The sequence below is a fragment of the Zeus faber genome (assembly GCF_960531495.2).
Source record: "Zeus faber genome assembly, chromosome: 1".
In the NCBI taxonomy this organism is placed as follows: domain Eukaryota; kingdom Metazoa; phylum Chordata; class Actinopteri; order Zeiformes; family Zeidae; genus Zeus; species Zeus faber.
Genome location: NC_137193.1, coordinates 14,831,002 through 14,854,381, shown reverse-complemented (window position 1 = coordinate 14,854,381; position 23,380 = coordinate 14,831,002). Strand labels below are relative to the sequence as shown.

The 23,380-nt window shown below is 45.7% G+C and overlaps 1 protein-coding gene across 1 annotated transcript in view; it reads left to right on the top strand.

The window, feature by feature from the left end:
* angpt1 (angiopoietin 1) overlaps window positions 1-23,380 on the top strand; it is a 69,831-nt gene that overhangs the window by 25,905 nt on the left and 20,546 nt on the right. Inside the window, exons 2-7 of the mRNA XM_080004874.1 lie at window positions 4,567-4,722; window positions 5,809-5,930; window positions 7,093-7,325; window positions 13,507-13,634; window positions 15,175-15,276; window positions 19,254-19,420. Coding sequence (XP_079861000.1) covers window positions 4,567-4,722; window positions 5,809-5,930; window positions 7,093-7,325; window positions 13,507-13,634; window positions 15,175-15,276; window positions 19,254-19,420 — 908 coding nt within the window. The remainder of the gene's footprint in view (window positions 1-4,566; window positions 4,723-5,808; window positions 5,931-7,092; window positions 7,326-13,506; window positions 13,635-15,174; window positions 15,277-19,253; window positions 19,421-23,380) is intronic.

The window sequence follows — 23,380 nt, the reverse complement described above, 5'->3', positions numbered from 1 at the left end:
ACACTAATACCATTTGTCTCCTTTTGTCCTTTCGGTTGTGGTGCTTTGCTCCGCCAGACCATCATTACAGCTCGTTATCTGGTGCTACGCAGGTTTCTCGCCGTCCTTTCTCCGGACTTTTCTTTGGATGAAACATTTGGAATTGGAAGCGGTCCAGAAGAACATTAAAGAGGAACGGGGAGTTTGATTCATCTTTACATGTTTTGACTGCTGCTACATCCATGAAGTGCACTCCACTACTGTGCATTACTCACTCCCCTTTACTTAGAGAAATGTGTGTGTGTGTGTGTGTGTGTGTGTGTGTGTATGTGTGTGTGTGTGTGTGTGTGTGTGTGTGTGTGTGTGGGTGTGTGTGTGTGTGTGCGTGCGTGCGTGTTCGTTCGTGCGTGTGTGTGAAGTGCTTCATGTGTCTTGTTCTGTGTTCATGTATGAACACTGGGTGAATGTATGCATCTCCACCTTCTAATTGTCCCTCAGTCTAGATTGAAAACCAAAGGTGGTCAAGCCTTTGAAACAGTTCCTCCAAAATACTGAAACTCTTCCGTCTGGATCTCTGGACTCCATGTTCCATGTAGATTTGCTTATAGTGAGTTTTTGTGTGCATATATATGTATAAAAAGATATATTTTTTATATCTTCTTCCATCGGCTGCTCCCTTTAGGAGTCACCATAGCGGATCACCTGCCTCCAATACCTTCTGTTCTGCACATCTTCCTCCCTTACACCAACCGCCTGCATGTCCTCCCTCACCACCTCCATAAACCTTCTCTTTGGCCTCCTCTCCTCTTGCCTGGCAGCTCCATCCTCATCATCCTTCTCCCAATGTAACTCTCATCTCTCCACTTCTCCAGGCTCTCCTCACACTGCTCCCTACTCTCGCTACAGATCATGTCATCCGCGAGCATCATATTCCACGGAGACTCCTGTAGCACTCTTACGTACTTCTCTGCCACCCCCGACTTCCTCATGCAATACCACACTTCCTCTCTCGGCACCCTATCATATGCTTTCTCTAAATCCACAAAGACGCAGTGCAACTCAACTCCCTCTGGCCTTCCCTGTACTTTTCCATCAGCATTCTTAAAGCAAACATTGTATCTGTTGTTCTCTTTCCTGGCATGAAACCATACTGCTGCTCGCTGATCCCCACCTCTCCTCTTAACCTGGCCTCCACTACCCTTTCCCACAGCTTCATGCTGTGGCTGATCAACTTTATTCCCCTGTAGTTACTACAGCTCTGTACGTCTCCCTTGTTCTTGAACATGGGTACCAGTACACTTCTTCTCCACTCCTCCACATCCTCTCCCTTTCCAGGATGGTGTTAAACAGTCTTGTTAGCAACGCCACTGCCATCTCACCTAAATATTTCCATGCTTCCCCAGGTCTGTCATCTGGGCCAACTGCCTTTCCATTCTTCATCTTCTTTAATGCTGTTCTCACCTCAACCTTGCTAATTTGCTGCAATTCTTGATCCACTATCCCCACATCATCCACTCTTCTCTCCCTCATTTTCCTCATTCATCAACTCCTCAGAGTACTCCTTCCACCTTCTCAACACACTCTCCTCACTAGTCAGCACATTCCTATCATTATCCTTCATCTCCCTAACCTGCTGTACATCCTTCCCAGCTTAGTCCCTTTGTCTTGCCAATCAGTACAAGTCCTTTCCTCCTTCCTTACTGTCCAACCTCTCATACAACTCGTCATACGCCTTTTCCTTTGCCTTTTCCACTTCTCCTTTCGCCTTGCACTGCATCAGCTTGTACTCCTGTCTACTTTCTTCATCTCTCTGACCATCCCATTTCTTCTTCACCAACCTCTTCTGCTCTATGCTCTCCTGTACTTCCTCATTCCACCACCAAGAGTCCTTGTCTTCCTTACTCTTCCCGCATGATTCACCGAGTACCTTCTTGGCCATCTCCCTCACAACTTCTGCAGTTGTTTCCCAGTCATCTGGTAATCGTTTATTCCCACCTATTGCCTGTCTTACCTCTTCCCTAAATTGCATGCGACACTCCTCCATTTTCAACTTCCACCATTTTATCTTTGGCTCTTCTTTCACTCTCTTCCTCTTCTTGGCCTCCAGAGTCATCCTACAGACCACCATTCGATGCTGCCTCGCAACACACTCCCCTACCACCACTTTGCAGTCACTAATCTCTTTCAGATTACACCTCCTGCATAAGATGTAGTCCACCTGTGTGCACCTTCCTCCACTCTTGAATGTCACCCTGTGTTCCTCCCTCTTCTTGAAATACGTATTGACAACAGCCAATTCCACCCTTTTGGTAAAATCCACCACCATCTGTCCTCCACATTCCTCTCCTTGACACCACCTATGTCTCTGATCCCTTCACCAACATGCCCATTGAGATGTGCTCCAATGACCACTCTCTCTCCCTTGGGGACGCTCTCCACCGCTACATCCAACTCACTAAAGAATTCTTCTTTCTCTTCCATCTCACACCCAACTAGGGGAGCATATGCGCTGACCACATTCATTATTACCCCATCACTTTGCAGCTTCATGCTCATCACTCTGTCTGACACTCTCGTCACCTCCAAAACACTCTTGACATATTCTTCCTTCAAGACTATCCCTACCCCATTTCTCCTGCCATCCACTCCATGGTAGAACAGTTTATACCCGGCTCCGATACTCCTGGCCTTACTCCCCTTCCACCTGGTCTCTTGTACACATAGTACATCTACCTTCCTTCTGTCCATCATGTCAGCCAGCTCTCTCTCTTTACCCTTCATAGTGCCAACGTTCAAAGTTCCTACTTTCATCTCTACTCTCCTACCCTTCTTCCTCTCCCACTGTCTCTGGACACGCCTTCCCCCTCTTCTTCTTCTTCGGCCGACAGTAGCACAATTTCCGCTGGCACCCTGTTGGCAAACGGCACCATTGGTGGTTGTTGTTGACCCGGGCCTCGACCGATCCGGGATGGAAATCAGATGTGTTGTCCGCATGTTTTGATTTGGCATGCTTTTTACACCGGATGCCCTTCCTGGTGCAACCTATCTATTCATCCGGCACTGATGATACACTGGCTTGTGCACCCCCAGTGGCTAGATTAGTATTATATTATTATACAAAGGGATAAAATGCTTCTCAATATTGACAAAGATATGTTTTTTTCTATCTATCTATCTGTCTACCTGTCTGTCTGTGTCTGTCTATCTATCTGTCTGTCTGTCTGTCTGTCTGTCTGTCTGTCTCTATCTATCCATCTATCTATCTATCTATCTATCTATCTTTCTATCTATCTATTTAAATACTTACCTTTGAGACCCTTTTGATTGCCATCAATTACTTTCCCTTAAAAGGGAAAGTAATTGATGGCAATCAAAAGGGTTGTCAAGGTCCAGTATTTCCCCTTCACACACCAGTGGAGCCGGGGGAGTCTTCAGTGTGTGGGGTTTTAATACGTTTCACAGCCAGATGAGATGGAACGGTTGTTGAGTAAAGACACACGAACACGTCTCCCAATGTTGTTTGAAGGCGGCCAGGTCCGTCCGTTTTTGATGCATTCCTCAAATTAACCCATCACAACACATCCTGAGCCAAACGAAACACAGCCGCAAGTTATGGACGAAGATAACAGTGTCAAGGAAACCTCCTAGATCTAGATCTTCCACGCTTTTGTTCCATACCTGTACAAAAAGGGCTTTTTGGAAATATATCACAAACGTGTCCGTTTAGCGAATGCATATGAACGATCCGCGACCTTCTCCCCGGGTCTTGCCGCTCGTTTAGAGGTTTTGGAGATAAGGATGAAAGGCTTCTTTAAAGCTAAACGCCAGAAGAATATCTGTGCATCTCTGCTTCCTGCGGACCCTGACTAACCACATGCATCTGGATGCCCCAGCTTTCACGCAACCCCTTCGAAACAATGAAAACAAACGGGATTTGGGGCATTCGTGTTATTTTCAAATTCCATAATCCTGAACGTGTGGACACAGATAAGAAAGATTATTTTGATTTGTGTGATGGAGGGAAGGCCATGTTGATAAAAAAACAAGTTATGTTGTATCTGGAGGTGTATGGGACCTGCGTTCTGAGTAATCGGAACTCTGTCGCAGTCACTTCCGCTGCATTGCATTGAGTGTAAAACTGAAGAACCACAGAAAACTATAGTTTTCTACGGGTTCATAAGAATCCTGCCCACAATATCTAATTTTTTTACTTTTCTCTTGGAATCACCAACGTTGACCCATTCCTTTCAAACCTGCTGACTGCACCCCGAGATGATAATTGAGAGGAATTTAAACATTCAGACTCTGCATGAGGACGCTGGCTTGTCCTGCTAGAAGTGTATGTTATTGTCAGCTCAGCTGTGTCCTCAGGGCAGAGGTATTTCATAATATACATATTTGAGGCTATACAGGCGTCCAAGTTGATAGAATTTGCTGTGTTTGTCCGAGAAATACAGTATGTCGTAAGACTCTTGTATAACAACTTTATGTGAATCCAGCCTCTCGTTTCTCTTGAAAATGCTCACCAATGTCTGTTTCCCATTGACCCTCATCGTTATACCCCTGTTTTCTCTTGCTTTTGGGCAGATCGAGAGCTACATCAAGGAGAGCATGAAGACGGAGATGGCTCAGCTGCAGCAGAGCGCCGTCCACAACCACACGGCGGCCATGTTGGAAATGGGCACCAACCTCCTGTCTCAGACCGCCGAGCAGACCCGAAAGCTGACCGACGTGGAGACACAGGTATGGCAAGCACCTAGGCAAACAGCAGAGGAGAAAAAAACGAATATGATCTGATCTTCTAAAAAATTGAGGCCAAAATATCAGTGAACCACAGGTGTTTATGGAGGGGAGGCTTCAGCGCTGGAAACTTTAATACAACAAAGTTACGATGAACAAACACAATGATGTATTGACGCTACAGCTGTGAAAAAGAAAAACTAATAATTTTGGGATCAGGCAAAAAATATTGGATCGTTACCAGATTGGCAGATTCTCAAGATTTCAGTATTATAAACTGAATCGGAATCGGGATTGGTATCGGTATCTGTATCGTTCCAGAAGAGAAGAAGTGGTGGTGGTGTAGTGCCATTTATAACAAAATACGTCAACATGCATCCTTAGGTACATGTGCACTAGACCCACAAACAACACACACAGACACATTATCCCTCAACCACAAAACCATACGGTAAATGTACTTAACGCTATCTGTCAACTTTTATTTCTCACATGCTCTCTTGCGCTCCTTAAACCACTCTCTCTCTCTCTCTCTCTCTCTCTCTCTCTCTCTCTCTCTCTCCTTCTCGGTCACACATACATGCATACAGACACGCTAAGCAGATCCATAGCATGCACCATTTATGCAGCAATTTCTATCCAACTGCCCCGAAACGGTCACAGCGAGCCAGCCAAAGACAATATGGATGCTATAAAAATTCCTATCCGTAAATGATGTGGCAGCGGATTTCTCCTTATTTTGGGGAAGTAAAGGGAAGGGGGGGGGGGGGGGTGGATAAGAAGTTAGTGGAAGGTTATTACGCTGATGTACTAAAAGCAGAACTGTTTGCTAAGCTAAAACCATTCCCTTTTTTTTTACAACGCTGCCTTAATGTCTTTTAAGTGTTACCATGTGTGTGATGATGAACACCACGGAGGGGACATTACCTCCAAGCACCGCTGCCTGTTTGCTTTACAGCTTTTATAAACACGTAAAAGCTTTGAGGAAGGCAAAATGATCATTATTATTTTTTAAGGATTTCAATTGGGAATGTTTTCAGTGATGTGTCCAACAACCCGGTGTTACCTCCTGGCATTCTGGGTTTCAAGGTCCTGAACCAGACGTCGAGGCTGGAGATCCAGCTGCTGGAGAATTCCCTGTCCACCAACAAGCTGGAGAAGCAGCTGATGGTCCAGACCAACGAGATCAACAAGCTGCACGACAAGAACGGGTAAACACGCAACGTTCACAACCAAACACAGCGTTGCAGAGCCAGCGCGTCAACACTTCCAGCACCTCAACACGTTGGACGAAGATTGACAAGAGGAAATATGAATAAACAAGATGTCGTCAGCCACCGGGGCCACAACGGGACTTCACTTGGCCTGCAATCCTTCTTCTTAACCTCCAGCTCCCATTTGGCCGAAATGCGGGGAAAAAAAAATGGATTGGCAAAGGAGTCGGCAGCGCTCAGTATTTAGAGAAGAAGTTTGTCTCTAAGCCTCTATAGCTATTTTGGTTTGACACAAAATTGCTTCATATCAATGACAAAATATCCGCCGTCCATCTTCACCACATGAGGCCACATTTCCTTGCAGCTGCGATGTAGCTTTTGGATTGATGCTCCTGTCTTGTAATCTGGTTCTTTGGAGATGATTGGTCCGATGGGATCGTCTGAGATGGAAGGCGTGTTCCACTGCTCTCTTTAATCATTTTGGTGGGGGAAAGTGAACAAGCACTTCGGAAAAAGGGTTTGAGTGATTCTGACTCCTGAGGTCTTCTTGAGGCTTATGGGAATGGATTGCGAGGGGGCAATTTTCCTAATCTTAAGCAATTAAGGCATTTTTCATATCCAGTTTTTCATAATTTGTAATAATTTGGTCGTTTTCTATGTAAGTGGAGAACTCTTGATTGGCTGATGAATTTGATATCCGTTTTAAATTTCTTCAATGTCTCATAACTAGAATCAAAGTAGATAATACATGTGAGAGCTTACTTTAGATTAGATCAATTTGCAAAAGGTATAATTGAGATATGTTTACATATCTAAACTCTAGACATCATGCTTCTGTTTGTTTCAATGTCAGTCACAGGTTTGTTCTGCTAATGAATTAAGTTTATCCCCACAGTCAAAATACAACCATAAATATACTTTCGGAGATTAAATTCAATTTTCTATCATCCACTTTCCTTCCCTTAGTATTACCCATATGGAAACAAACCGACAGAGATGATTACATAATTACACAAACCATAACCACGACATTATAACCAGAAAAATTGATAAACAGTACTGGATTAAGTTTAAATCCAGTGAAAACAGAAGGATCTTGGCCCATCCGGGGCCGACTAAAAGGCCTTGAAGGAATAATAATCACGGCCCCGTCCCTCAGGCTCCTGGAGGAGAAGATGCAGGAGATGGAAGTGCGGCACCGCGAGGAGCTGGAGACCCTGCGGCAGGAGAAGGGGAGCCTCCAGGCGCTGGTGGGCCGGCAGAGCGGGGTGATCCGGGAGCTGGAGACCCAGCTGAGCCGGACCACGGGGAACAGCACCGCCATGCAGAGGCAGCAGCAAGAGATGATGGACACCGTGCACAACCTGCTCAACCTCTGCTCCAAAGATGGAGGTGGGTGTGGGCTAGATATGATGGGGTAAATAACGTTACATTGCATTGAATGGATTCTAGGAAAATAGGATTCTAAAGCAGGAAAGATATAATGTACTTGCTTAATTTAGGTACCAAGAGTTGAGGTAAAGTGGCTGATAAAAACAATATATACCTGTATACACCGATCAGCCGGAACATTGAAACCACCTGCCTAATATTGTGTAGGTCCCCCTCATGCCACCAAAACAGCTCTGACCCACCTAACAATGTTGAGGTAGGTGGTACGTGTAAAAGTAAGATCCACATGAATGCCAGGACCCAAGGTTTCCCAGCAGAACATTGCCCACAGCATCACACTGTCTCCGCCGGGTTCTTCCCATAGTGCATCCTGGTGCCATCTCTTCCCCAGGTAAACGATGCACACACACCCGACCTTCCACATGATGTAAAAGAAAATATGACTCATCAGACCAGGTCATCTCTTCTGTTGCTCCATTGTCCAGTTCTGATGCTCACGTGCCCATTATATGAGCTTTCGGTAGTGGACAGGGTCAACATGGACACTCTGACCAGTCTGTGGCTACTCAGCCCCATACGCAGCAAGCTGTGATGCACTGTGTGTGACACCTTTCAATCACAGCAGCATTAACATTTTCCAACAATTTGTGCTACAGTAGCTCTTCTGTGGGATCAGACCAGACAAGATAGACTTGGCTCCCCACGCGCATCAATGAGCCCATGAGCGCACATGACCCTGTAGCCAGTTCACTGGTTGTCCTTCCTTGGACCACTTTTGGTCACACTCAGGGAACACCCCACAAGACCTGCCTTTTTGGAGATGCTCTGACCCAGTCGTCTAGCCATAACAATTTGGTCCTTGTCAAGGTGGCGCAGATCCTTACGCTTGACCATTTTTCCTGCTTCCAACACATCAACTTCAAAAACCGACTCTTCACTTGCTGCTCAATATATCCCAGCCCTCGACAGGTGCCATTGAAATGACATGATCAATGTTACCTACTTCAAATGTCAGTGGTTTTAATGTTGTGGCTGAACTGTGTCTACATCAACATTAGACTAATATGTAGAACTTGTTGTGTGCATCTACCTAGTCCAAATAGTACATTATGGTGCATTTAAAGAAAAAGAGTGTCCAACAAATTATAAGGTAATATAAGAAAAACAGATTGAGTAAACATTTTATACAAAGTTAAGCTGGAATTAAATGGAATGAAAAAGTTTATAATATTCGATATTACTCTCCCAAAATTTGAAGCAACAACATTGGAGAACAACACTGGATAAGTGCTTGAAACCCATAATCCCATGTGATATAATGGCCACAGGCTCTCCTTGTGCCACTGTGACAATCGTGAGGCTACCAGTTCGATCACACTTACCCTATTAAAGCCAACGCAATGCTCTTGGGCTTAAACATTCAGAGGTCCCTCTTATTTGAAATTGTGCCCTTTTTGGTTATTTCAATCCAGCGTGATGCTCTTCTCAGAAATGCGTGGTTCCTTTCATAACCCACCATGGTGCTCTTCTGACGTTGGTGACCTATTAGGCTTTAACCCTCTAAAACCAATGCATACCACTTGGCTGAAAAGTCCAAAAGTCACCGATTCTGAGCATTTAAAGGAAAACCCTAACATTTTATCACCTAAAATGTAGTTTTCGATCATTTGGGATCAACCCAATGATCAGCTCAACCCAGTGGGGCAATCGTGACCATGTTCATGTTCCGCGTACTGCAGCTCAGTGCGAGACTGAAGCTGAAGCTGGATCCATTTCAGTCAACCCCAATCACCTGGGTTGACTCCAAATGACCGAAAAATAAGGTTTATGGGAAAAAAAAATTCCAGACTTTTCCTTTAAGTCTTTTCAACATGATAACAAGAATCTAGGGATTTCCCTCTTAACCTCTTGTCTGACGCATGGCAGCAACATTACCCTGTGTTTCAGCCCAATGCAGTGAACTCAGAAGCACACACCTCAGCGGTTTAACCCCCCTTTCAACGGCCCAAAAACTCACTTGATCCCGACATCACTCCTAAATCCCTTCGGTCACAGGAGATTTCACATGAATGTCTGCACTGGGCAAAGTAGCAGAGGAAGTGCGGCTACCATTTTCCAATCACTACGGTCTCACTGAGGTGGTGAATCCCACAGGGCTGACGGGAAAAGGAAATGGGCATGAGTGGACGCGGTGGGAGTGGGGAAAAAAGTGCTGCGCGTGATTAACACATGCTTAGTATTAATCATGCTGTTCCCTGTCACAGTTTCAATGTTCCATACAATAGAAGGTCACAGGCGGTCTCTTTTACTGCATACTCCCTTCTCGGGCCTTTGGAAGTCTGGAGATCTGTTCTGCAGAGCCCGAGGTGTTTGGAGCGTAATCTGCACTAGCTCTAACTGTGTATCTTTATTATTATTATTATTATTATTATTATTATTATTATTATTATTATTATTATTATTATAGTACATGAAAAATAACAAATGACAAATAACAAATAATAATAATAATAATAATAATAATAATAATAATAATAATGAAGACTAAAAACACAAACAAGAGAAATGAATTTAATAGAAAACAAATATATAAACACATATATCCAATTTCAGTTTTAGACCACGTAACATTTTAGACCACTGTGCCCCCTTTTCTCTCTTCCTTTTTGAACTATTTTGAGTCTGCCTTGTTTGATTTGGTTGACCACAAATAGGGCTCTTTTTTATGTCGGGCCACATTTCATGTTGTCGCCCTGTCAGCCATGTTTTCTCGCTCTCGTCCCCTGGGGTCATCGGGGTCAGCGTAGAGGTTGTGATTGGTGTGATTGGTGTCCGCCTTAACAAGAGGCGATTGAAAAGGGAACGTGGCCGCCGCCGCCGCTGTGGTTGGTCCCTTCCTGCTGCACGGCGCTGCGGAGGGCTCAGCCCAGCGCCGGGGGTCAGAGGTCAACCGTCTCTTCACCCCAGCCCGAATAAGTCAAACTGTAATGGCTCCTGAGGGGACGGCCTGTCTGAAGGAGGTGAAGGGGTAGGTAGATCCCCGGTCGTCATTCCCAGTGGCGCACGAAAGGAGCAAGGGCCCGGGCTTGGCTTTTGGATTTTGTTTTGTTGTTCATGGGAGGGCTTGGGTTTATTTGAGGGAAGGATTAGTGTTTTCATTTTGGGAAAAGGGGTTAAGCATTTCATGCCATCGAGTGGCGTCTGCTTGTGTTAGTCTCTGTTTTGAAAACTGAGCCTGAGCATTTCCTCTAAGACAGGAACCTCAAATCACTGCAGGCGGTTGCTGCGGGGGAAAGACCAGAATTTTCAGAGAGGGGAATTAAAACACTAAGTCTTGATAAACATGTATTGTCCAGAAATGTATTTTCCTCTAATTGAGGCTTTATAATGCCTTTTCCACCTCCGCAGTGCTGAGGGAGTTCCAGGCAGCCATCTTTGATGTGGCCAGATGCCAGACGAGGCTCTTGTTTAGGTTGTAATTATTAACCAAACATTATTAGGGTCCAATGAGCCACGCACCGTTGTTAGCGGTAATTGGCCCCAGCCTTGGAACGCTCAGCTCTAAAAACCTCTGGCTGCTAAATATCATTTTATTTTCGCGGTCTTCCATTATCCCCCTAAATGAATGACATCCATCACTTTTATTGCGGGGGTGCCCAGATTCCTAGGGTTCTTATTTTAGTTATTTATTTTCCGTTTAACGCAGAGCCACACATTGACATTAGCTGTGTGTAGCGCACACGCCCTCCCTCCCCTGTTGTAAATCATTAGTCTAGCCGGCAGAGCTCCATGAAAGTCGTGTAATGACGCACCTTTTTAAAGACTCACATGGTGGGTTTTCATGCTTCACTGGCCGACAGAATGACTTGACACCTTAATGTTGCAAAGTTCCTTTACAGTGTTTCCCGTGCACTGTGTTGGCTGAGTCTGTGAAAAGTTCACACTTGACCTGGACCTTTCCGACTATTTCAGGGCGAAAGCAGTACATAAATGCTTGCATACTGTAGAACAAACAGGTTAAATGACGTTGAAACATTGCGTTTTGTTATTGAATCAGGCAGACCCCGACACTAGAAGCGGCTGCCAAGTTGGCAACCATACTGTATATCCATACAGTGTGGTTGCCAAGGCTGACAAAGTGGTTGCAGAATTGTAATCATTTTTAGAATTGAGTGAGATCAAAAGATAGATGCATGGATTGTTTTTTAAACAGAGTCAACAAGCGTTGACTATGAGGCAACCCGATGGCATAAAACAGTTGACAGTGGCCCAAATCCGGTTGCCTGGGTGAACTGGGCAACCGTTATTGACAAGCCCTGACTCAACATTTTTTGATCCCAAACCTTGAATCTTTGCCTTTTGAATCCTGCAGCACATCCTTCAGTTACAACCAAACTACGCCAAAGTGATATGACTCCTTATCAAATCACTTTTGGTTTGCGATGGTATTTTTTGACCAAAAATTGTTTCCCAAGTTCATGACAGTCTTCTTATCTCCATATCTCAGTTTTCCTTGCACATATTTGGCGAGGTTACTGATTTATGCAAACACTCCAGACTTGCTGGTCTTTTCACATGAACCCCCCCCCCCCCCCCCCCCCCACCCCCCCCTACTGAATACAAGTCCCAACTGAACCACAAAATATTTGCCTGTTAATAAATATTGGAGCATAACTTATATTTATACAGGGCATGGACAGCAAGATGATCAAGGGAGCCAGTGGCGTGCAAACCCCCCTTGCCTTGTCCTTCCGCCCCAGTGAGATCTCAATAAGCGCTTGAGGAACGGCCGTCTGCAGAGCGTCAGATCAAGCACCAAGAGGTCTCCCGTCGACACTGACCTCAGAGGCCTCCGTGGCGCGCCCCGCCGCCTCCCAGCGTGGGGTAAATTACCGCCTGACGGGGCGAGGCTTTGTTGTGTTAGAGTCCGCAGCGCCGGGGCCCTCTCCATCAACCTGCCACAGCGGGAAATCCTTATCGACGACACATAATACTTTGTCAAAACGACCGATGACAGAACTGAGATAGGCAGACTGCGTCCAACGGTGTGGAGCACGGGGTTCGAGGAGGAGGAGGAGGAGGAAGGGGGTGAAAGAATCAAAGCAAGGGGCTAAGGATCGCCGACATGTTCCACTTTTCGCTGACATCTTCGATGGCCAAATGGTCGTCGTGGTAAAAAAAAAAGAAAAAAAAGAAACGGTTGCAACGAAAGCGAGATGCCTCCCACATTTTGGGGAGGAGCGAGAGAGCGAAAGAGGAGAGTAGGCAACAACAAAAAAACAAAATAAACGGAAGGAATTTCCATCGATGTGACGAGGGCTTGAAAGGTAAATACAAGCCACTTGTTATAACAGGAAGTTGACATTTATAGCTTGTAGTATTTTGTCCTCAGCTTGTTGCTTGGTTTGAAAATATCGCAGCCGTAATTATCTGCAGATGGAAACGGACACAGCTGCCATTTCTTTTTGTTTTTTTTGAGGAAGGCCTGTCAAACTGCGGAGCGGCGAGAGATCGTACAGCTGATGAACCGCCTGGTTCTCTCTTAATAAGACGGTCACCCCCCAGATTTTATCTGGCAGTTACAGAATATCCACAGCGAGACCTCCCAGTTCAGCTCCTGACTCAGTTCCTCCGTCGAAGCTTCTCCTCCGAGACACATGAAGATGTGAAGTGCAATAAATAGAAGCTCGATGATGGTACAGAGGATATGATCAACTCAAAGTACACGGGGCCATTCTAGCGCTTACAGACGGCATAACTCTGTTCAGTCCAATTTCAATGCATTGGGTCAGAACGGAGGTTAATCATAACTTCTGCTCCACCGCAAATGCATAGAAACACCACATAGCGCGGATTTTGACTCCATACCTCTCACCCGCTTGTCGCCCGTTTGTCAGAAGGTAGCATGGGGGACAGCAGAAGGACTTGGCGGTCCTTTGCACACGCTGAAATAGAAGCTGCCGCTGTCAGTTGGGCATCGATAGAAGAGGCTGCCAAGAGGAAAAGTCATTTCCAAATGGCCTCGTTAACACCATGAAACCATGATCTTAGTGGCGGTTTAACATGTAGCTCATCGTGGGTAGTTTAGATTGAGTAGATGATTGCACCAGTTCTTTGGGCCTAGAGGAATACAATCTCAATTAAAGACATTGTGTGTGTGCTATTTGTTCTCTATCCACAGTGGTCCCGAACAGCACCAAGCGAGTGGACGAAGAGAAGAAGTTCCGCGACTGTGCCGACCTCTACCAGGCTGGCTTCCACAAGAACGGAGTCTACACCATCCAGATCAATCCCCAGGAGACCAAAAAGGTGGGCGGTCTCATATCGTATATCCAATGTTCCCCCCATTCAGGCAGGTTCCACCGCAGGGTTTGGGGTTTGGCTTATTTCCTTCGGACGCCTTTGCGAGCCGCAGCAGGACGTGCGCCATGGAGGGTTGTGCAGGATACGACATTCGCTGCCTCGGAAATTATCGAGAGCTGAAAATACTCTTGGCAGCTTGATAAGGGCAAAGGTTTAAAAGCTGATGGAGAGCGGGACAGAGCAGGTGTCCACCACCCAAACTCCATGGTGATGCGTGTGTGTGTGTGTGTGTGAAGATTTTTCAATGCTGGATTTTGGCCAGTAGAGTTGGTACATTACAATTGCATGAGGTGTATTCGTGTGTGTGTGTGTGTGTGTGTGTGTGTGTGTGTGTGTGTGTGTGTGTGTGTGTGTGTGTGTGTGTGTGTGTGTGTGTGTGTGTGTGTGTGTGTGTGTGTGTGTGTGTGTGTGTTAAAGTAGTCTGTGCCTATTAGCACTCCTCTATGTGCATTAGCGTTGTGGTGGACACTGCACTAATGGAGGCCAGGCCGTGGGGCTGTGTGTGTTCAGCTGTGTGGGCGGACGGAGGTGAAGGACCTTCTGTGCTCCACACCAGGGGTCTCAAAAAACAAAAAAGAGCGAGCGGGGACGGGCCCCAGATAGGGCCGTGGCCCTCCGTTATCAGCTTACACACGCACCCCCGAGGGCCAAGGCTAAGGGCCACGCTGCAGCCAGGTGTCCGCTGGTATGTGTCCTCCTGGGGCTCTGATGAGGAACATCTCCAGGGAGCTGCTGAGGGATGAGGAGATGCTGATTAAAGATGGAGGGGGTGGAGGGGGATGGAGGAGGAGGGTACCCTGGATGGATGCTTGAAATTCCCCAGAAAAAGGAGCGTCCCCCGGAAAACAAGGATTCTTCAAATGAGCTTTTCATTGTTTGTAGATCCATCTGGGAGCAAGTGGAGATGATGGTGGATGTGCTGGAACGTTGATTTTGCCCCCAATGGACATTACGTTTTGTTATGGTTTTAAGGTCTTAATGTGCATGTGAGTGTGTGTGTGTGTGTGAGTGTGTCTGTGTGTGTGTGTGTGTGTGTGTGTGTGTGTGTGTATGTGTACGTGTACGTATCTGTACCTTTATGTCTAAATGTGTTGGTTTGTATTGTGTGTGTGTATGTTCTGTATTTTGTGTTTATTTGTATCTTCATGTGTGTGTGTTATGTGAGTGTAAGTATCTCAGACCTTTGCATTGTTTCTGTGTGTGCGTTTGTGTGTTAAGTGTGTTTATGTATCTGTGTGTGTATTTGTGACCATGTATCTTTGACCTTTATATGGGTGCATGCATGCGTGTGTTTGTCTGTCTTTGTATCATCTATGGAAGTCCTTTGTTCTGTACATGTGTGTGAGTGTGTGTATACAGTATGTGTGTATTCATAGCCGGATGTAGAAAGGTCTGTATCTTTATGTGTGGGTTTCTGAGTCCGAGTTTGTGTTTGTGTCCATAACCTTTGTGTGTGTGTGTGTGTGTGTGTGTGTGTGTGTGTTAGGTGTACTGTTCCATGGAAGCAGCTGGCGGCGGATGGACTGTAATTCAGCGCAGGGAGGACGGCAGCATTGACTTCCAGAGAACATGGAAGGAGTATAAGATGGTAACACACACACACACACACACACACACACACACACACACAGACAGACACACGCGCACCCATGCACAAAGACACTCATCCATATCCATAAAACATGAGATAATAGTGACGAGCTGTTAAAAAAAAAGACGGTTCGTCAAAACACTCAGGGAAATGAGAGAAACTGTTGTTCTGTAATATCTGTTGTTATTATTATTTCGATCCATTTAGCAAAAATGACGAAACCACACAATGAGAAAAACATCCTGCCCCCCCCACCCCCCCCAAAAAAACACACTTCTACAGTCAGGGTGTGACGAATAGACTGTGCTTTCTGGCCTATGTCTCGCCTGGTTCAAACAGAGGAGCAGAACTCTCGGACCCAACAGTTTCTGACCAGATGTCCTTCCTCCCAAATATGAGCTTTACACTGCATCACGGAGCGAATGATTGTTTCTCAAATATTTCCTTAATGTAAGTTTCCTATGAACGCACCAATATTCATCTATCGATATCAAGGTATTCGGTCAAAGATATTGTGATATTTGATATTTGAAGATGCCTGGCGCCATTCTAATGATGATTAATGATGCACTAGCCCTTTGACTTAAATAAACTGTGGTTCATGTGTTTAATTTGCACCATGCATGAGGGAATAACTGCACCTCCTTAAAATGAGGCCCTTTTTTTTCTCCTCACCAAATTACTGCATTTTTATTGGGAAGGTTCAATGGAAAGTCTCGCACTGAACCATATTTCACCTAAAGCCTTTTAAATCTCTGCAGTTAGACACCAGGGGGGACAAGTCAGGGGTGGTCTGAAGAGTTTGAGGATAGAAAAGTGAGAAAGGGAAGGTGGAAGAACAGGAAATAAGCACAAAAAAAGGTCAGAGAGGACAGAGAAGAGTTAAGAAAACAAAAATGAGTAAAGACAGTTTGTACCAGTAAAAAAAAAAAGAAAAAAAAAAACATCCAACAAAGGAATCCACGGACTGTAAATATATGGACTTCATGGATTTTTTTATGTAATAATTCTTAGACTTCTCCCCCTGAAAAGGCGGGAGGTGATGTGTAGTGTAACACAACAAAAGAAACGGTCGTGAACTTCCGAAAAGTTCCATCACCGACGCAACACCTCGACCATCGGAAAGCTGACTCCAAACTCTTATGCAGTGCATCCCAAACGTCCGTCTACCTTCGCAAAGCCAGGAGACTGAACTGTCTCAAACCATCCTCAATGTTCTTTACACCTGCTTCCTGGACTGAGATGTCCAATTTAACAGCTTGTTATGGCTCTCTCAACAAGATCTAGAAGATTAAACTGTAAAGGTGATATTACAGAGTAATGAAATAAATGGGAAACCACCAAGGAACCGAAACTAGAAGGTCCCCAAAATGTGATGGGTCGATATTTGTGGGGTTGAAAACTACCTACTATACACACTATACAAGGCCCCGTTTACACCTGGCGTTAAAGTGGGTATTGGGCGTTCCGATCACAGGTAGCTCTTAGTGCAGGTGTGAACGCACCCAAGATGCATTGAGGATGCATTGAGATCCGATCGCTCAGGCCACATTCGGAGGTGGTCTGCGGCCACGTTCTTCCAGCAGCGTGTACAACAATGTGTCCTGGACCACTCGGAAGGACCACCCACCCAATTGACATCCACTGTGTAAGTGGATGTACGTGCTCATTCGTGACGCCAACGGCGTCATAATAAAGCACGAAACAACCGGAAGAGGCCACAGCAACAGGCAAAATGGATTTTCATGGATGGTGCACGTAGGAAACACGCAGTCTGATTTCCATTTTGGCCGAAGATTCAGTAGAGCGGAAGCTGGAAGATTCATATCGCAACCGAGTGATCTATGAGGGGATTTCGGTCCGGTCGGGAAATTGAAAAAGTCTCCCCGTTAACGGAAGTGTCCAAGTAGGAAACAAAATAAGTACATCTAAATTAAAAACACGGGAAAAAAACGTTTAGAGGAGTTTAGAGGAGCAAAAACTCCGCTCCAATTCTGAGTTATGTTCACGTTTTAAATTTTCCATACAAGTCATAAAATCAGGAAACGAAGTACATCTGTTCAGCCTGAACCCTGCGCTGCACACAGTACACACAGCAACACAATTTCAGTTGGAATTGTTGTCTGTATCCGATCACAGGTGGTTACTCGAGACATGTGGAGACGCATTCAAATGCCAGGTGTGGAAAGAAGTAGTGAACAGAGTCGTCCACTTGTGATCGGATAGACGCATGTTAACGCCAGGTCTAAACAGGGCCTATGTTCCCCTGGACGAGTTTTGAATATCTTATCCAATGCTGTGCAGCCTTGGGGATCCATTGGGGTTGTTTTGTTTAGGGGTTTGGAGAGTATTCTGACAGCCGTTCTGTTCTGTTCGCTGCATCTTAAACTGTGATCTTATGTTTCTTGATTATGCTCCCAGTGCTGGATATCGACAACGGGAGAGTGCAACCGCCAACGATAAACCCACAAACCCACTTTTGGACTTGGATGCTTTGAGCCTTAAATCCAGTGCTGATATCACACTCGCACCGTCCATTATTTACAGACCGACAAAATTTAACATGAACATGTTGAGCATTCAAAAATAATTATTTTCTTCTGTGTTGAGAGAGGAAAAATACCTTTTTTTTTTTGCTGGCGTAATTGAAATGCAAACCCAGGTTCTCCGTCCAACAATGTGACGAACCATCTCCTCATCTCATTTGAGGAGTTGAGAGATGAAGATCAGGTTCGTCGGCCAAGGGTTCCACGGAGCCATGAAGAGGGGGTCCTGGTCTGGACTCTGGTCTCGGGGTGAACCCCAAAGTTGAAGGAAGGGAAGGGAAGGGCAGGGCGCCGGGGATGAGTGTTGGACAGAGAAGAAAGGCCAAGTCCAGTCTGAGGGGAGGACATCAGGAATGAGATCGATCTTCAGAGAGAGAGAGAATGAAAATAAAAGAAAAGAAAACCATAATGGGCCTCAGTCACTTTGGCCTCCACCCACGCGGCAGGACATGCCTCAGGCCGAAGGAATGCCCCATGTTGACCCCACCACCCACCGCCACCCGCCCCCTCCCGGTCCTAATTAACACCAAACACAGACTTCTCCTTGACTCCGTACCCCTCGTCCGTCCTCCCCCGTCCTTCCCAACTCGTCAATCACAGCGGGACCCTTCCAGAACCGTCTGTCAGACACGTAATGTCGTCCTGATTTGTAATACTCCCCGCTGCAGCTCCGCCGTTGCGTTACCGCTGTCAAAAGCATTTTCGCCCCCGGAGGAAAGAAGCCACTCCAATCAAATATAAACCTTGCAATTGCTTAAATGATACACGTTGGCACGTGTCCTGTTGTGTGAGAGCACATTACCATGCCGTGCTTTTCTCTGGAATGAGCATTTAGGTAAAAATGAGTTTTACATGTGTGCGATTTTGGGTGGAAGGGAATGGAAAAGGTGCCTGGTTCAGCTGGTACCAATTGACCCTTTTTGAGCAGGTATGGAGAATTATGCACAATATGAAGCCAACAGCACACTTATCTATATTATAAAGTGTATAATATGCTTTAATGCACGAGATTCCATCTGATTGTTGCGTTTGGCTTCCCAGGGGAGACGTGTCTGGTTAAATGTCAAGAATATGCAAGAATTGGACAAATGCAAATGGAAAAAATCGTAATGGCAGACAGCCAATGTCACCCTTTTCCAGATTACCCTAAAATAACAGGAACCTTCCTTTATCTCTGCACGTTCGCGTATAACACTTGTGTCTGTATCTCGACGTACAAAGACTTAAATCCAAAAGGCTTTTCTTAATCCATCCCGGATTCCTCAATGCCAGGAGATTCCATCTATCCAGGAAATGATGAAAGAGTAGCGACAAAGAGGAATGCTGTTGGGTTTTTTTTCATTCCCTGGTTTACAAAAGGGATTCTCTCTGGTATTTGAGTATTTGACCGTTCAGGGCCTTGGGGTTTTTCTCCTGGTCTATCTCCAGGGCTTTGGGACGGCGTCCGCTGAACACTGGCTGGGGAACGAGTACGTGTACCTGCTGACCAGCCAGAAGCAGTACGCCCTGCGGGTGGAGCTGAGCGACTGGGACGGACACCAGGCCTTCTCCCTCTACGACCGCTTCCACATCGGCAGCGAGAAGCACAACTACAGGTACGATCTCCTGTCCGGTCAAGGCAAGTCAAGCTTATTTGTACGGCCAATTGTCACAATTGCAGTCTCCAAGGGCCCCCACTCAGTTCCCCAAGGTGCTCAAACTGGTAAAACCAGAAGGCACTCAGAAATCCCCCTTCCAAGTCGGCGAGGCCATCAATGGATGCTTACATCAATGAGTTTTTTAGCAGTTCCCTCCATTAGTCGTTTCTAGAGTAGATGGAGATGAAGAAATTGAAGTGTTTTTTCAGCTAAAGAGCCGAGTGATATAGAAATCAGTTTCATTGATTCACTGTGAAAACGCTTTTCTGTGCACAAGACCTCAGACATAACTTCAGACGCCAGACGTAATTTCGCTTGAAATCTCCCATATTCATCAATTTATAAATATATTCTTGAGAACCAAGCTTTGCATGTATATACTGTATTAAGCCCGTGTCTATGAAACGATCAAATATAATCGGCAAAGGAATATGAAAAGGTAAGTAAGTTATAATTTAGCTTGACAGGAAAACAATCAAGCGAACAAAATGACTGGGCGACTGACTGTGAAGCACTGGCGGCTCGACTGACCGTAGTGCGTTTGAATAAAAACGCTGAGCCAGGACACGGTTGAAAGAACCACTCCAGCGCTCGTTTATGGTGATTTACCAGACGCCAAGACGGCCCATATGGGGTTTTGCCTGGTTTTGTCATTTTTCTCCTGTTGAGAAAAGTCTGGCAATATTTTTCTCATTATGAATTCCTTCCAGCGCAGACGTAGAAGGACCTTGTCAGCGTCTCGCCCCGCAAACGCAAGACGTGTCTGACGGGTCTGAAGGTGAAAGTGTTCTGTTTTCCCTTTTTGAGGGGCTTAACGCCCCAAAGACCTCAAAACGTGGCCGACGTCAGATGCAGAGAAGCTCGCGGGGAATCCAGAAACTCCCGAGCGATCCCAGGCCTCAGAGGAGCCGGCCCGACAACTCCAATTCAGCCATTTCCACCGGAGCGCTTGTCCTCTCTGATAAGCGCTCCCTCTCGTTTCGACTTGTCCTCTTTTCACCTCTGAACGACTTTGTTTCTCTGGAGGAAAGGCTCTTTGTTTTTTTCTTTTTTTTTTTTGTTTTTTTTTACGGCTTAAAAGCCTCCGTGATCCTTTCATGACGACGTTCTGGAAAAGATGCTTGTGTCAGGTGTTTCCCCGCCGTCGGGGGGGTCCCTGGGGCCTGTTGTCGTCTGTAATTTGTTGAATTGTCTGGGATTACACAATGACAGGCTTCCACTTTAAGAGCTTTTTTTATTTTTATTTTTTATTGTTGTTCTTTTGTCTTAAAGACTAAGTACAGTGCAGGCTAAGTGGTTTACTCCGTGGACTAGAGAAGTGAATTCCACTCCAAAAAATGATCAGCCGAGATGGAGCGATCGGGTCTTTGTTCAGAATTTCCACTCAGATGGATGTGAGGAGGGCTGGTTAGAGCCCAATGTAACTCCAGCTATTTTTTTTTTTTTTCTCTCTGCTTCATCTTTATCCGAGTATTTGACTCAGGTGGTTATGATTCTTAAAGTGCACGGGGTCATATTTTCATAGAGCCGAACAGAAGATTATTCAGATATGGTTATCTACCATATCGAGTTTGGACTTCATCCAAACGTGGAGTGGATTTTGCTTGACCTCCATGTGATAGCTCGTCTGTCTTTTAGTCCCTCTCTCTCTCTCTCTCTCTCTCTCTCTCTCTCGCTCTCTATCTCTCGCTCTCTCTCTCACGCTCTCTCTCTCGCTCTCTCAATCTCTCGCTCTCTCTCTCTCTCTCTCCCTCTCTCTCTCACGCTCTCTCTCTCTCTCTCTCTCGCTCTCTCTCTCTCTCTCTCTCTCTCTCTCTCTCTCTCTCTCGCTCACTCTTTCTTACAGTTCTTTCTCATTTGATCTCTCTCTCTCTTAAAGACTGTTTCAAAGATGGACGCAGCCGCCTGTGACGTCACCCGTTGGTTTCCGAAGCGATGAATTGTAGCCTCGAGTTTGGGCTTGCGCTCGCCACCATCTCGGCAGGATTGAGTCAGAGCTACATCGATTGGAGCAGATCTTTGGCATATCTTTTTGGCATATCTTCTCCGTGGAAAAGTACCTTTTAAATTGACAACCAATGCACCCATTAGATGAAGTAAACAGATATTAAGATCCTGGGGCCTTACTCAAAACTCTTGTCTGGCTGTATTCCGAGAGAGAAGTTTCTCATTTTTCCATTGACTTCCATTCAGTCGGGGTTTTTCGACTCACATCTAGTGGCCCGTCGCTGAACTGCAGTTTAAAGCATCGGATTCAGTACCCGGCCAAAATGGCTGCGGCTTGGTCTCTCTAGATCTTTTACTTCGCATTCTCTCATTCATGCTCCGTCTCCCACAGTTTTTTACTATTCCAAACAGCAATAATTCTCTGCTGTTTTGAAATTTGTTTGGGTTTTTTTTCCCTGTCTTGGGTTAACAGTAGTTGTTTTGGTCCCGTGGGAGCCCAAAGAAGGAACCCCTAACCCTTTCGCAAAGTTTCAGGGGACAGCTCAGGCTGTTTGGGAGTCAAATCGGCATGCTGATCTCTATAAATAGATTTGTTCTCACAAATAGTTGTGGCATGATAATCGCACATTGCTTCTCAGAAACAACCACTGAAGTAAATCGCAGGGCCAAGCCTCAAAGAAACCCAGGCCGAGCGGCTGCCATGCTCTCTGTTTCCCCCGAGCTCTGGCACCCCGCTGCTTGTAAATGTCAAATTCCCTGCGATAAGTTTATGGTGGTAAAACATGGAAGATGGTAACAAGTGATAAGGGCCCCCACTTTGGGCTTTGTTCAGATTATTTTGCGCCATTGACAGTGGTTTACTGGAAAAACGTCTACGTCAGCGAGAGTAAGACAAACATTTGTAAGGACCTCAAAGGGGCATAGGCATTGCTAAACACTTACAGACTGTCTGCTTCACTTTCTCTGGCTTCCCATGTGTTTTGTGTGTGTGTGCGTGTGTGTCTGTGTGTGTGTGTGTGTGTGTGTGTGTAAGAGTGGGCGCAAGAGATAGAAGGACGGAGGGAGAGAGAGAGAGAGAGAGAGAGAGAGAGAGAGAGAGAGAGAGAGAGACAAACAGAGAGATTGACACAAAGAAAAATAAAATATATTGTGTTTACTGTTCATAAAACCCTGACAGGCTGTCTGGGTGAGGTAGCTTTCGCTTTCTTCAGCTTTATCTGTCTCTCTCGCTCTCTCTCGCACACTGTGCCAACAGACGGCCAAACACCCGCGGAAACCACGGGGAATAATTTAAGAGGCTCAGTCATGTGGCGCTCATGCCTCGCCGTCTATCATAAACAAAGCGCGGCGTTGCCAGCCAGGAACTGTTTGCCTTTCTTTACAGCTTCTCGCTTTCGACGTGAATTTACAGTACGGCGAGACGCGAGTCGCAGACTACTTAACTCGCAGGGAAAGCGAGGACCGCGGGCCCTGCCCAAGCAAAATACAAGGGATTCTTATCCATTACGAGTGAAATCATGTACGTAGAATAATTGCCACATTTATAACCGTTGCACCCTAATGATTTCCCAACCGCAAGGATCCTACCAGCACATCTTTATCCAATATAGTGCTGGCTCCGCAGGGAGGATAAAAAAAACCATATCATCATATCAGTGCGTAACTCATTATAAATATACAGCGTACAGCCTCTATGTGTATATGTTGTTTTAAAAGCGAAAATGGAAAATGGGACACCATGCGATGTGCCCAGACACACCGGTTGGCGGAGATATTGGTCCAGACAGCAGAGACTGGATCACAAAGTGGGAGCGTGCTGCAATTACCTCAGCAGGACGGAAATTCTGCGGTCGTTAGAGGACATGTGTTGAAGATAAAACGCGAAACCACCTTTGTGCGTTAGATGATGTGGGTGGGTGTGGACGTGTGCCTGTCGGGAGGGTCGAGAATACATTCCATTCCCAATAATTT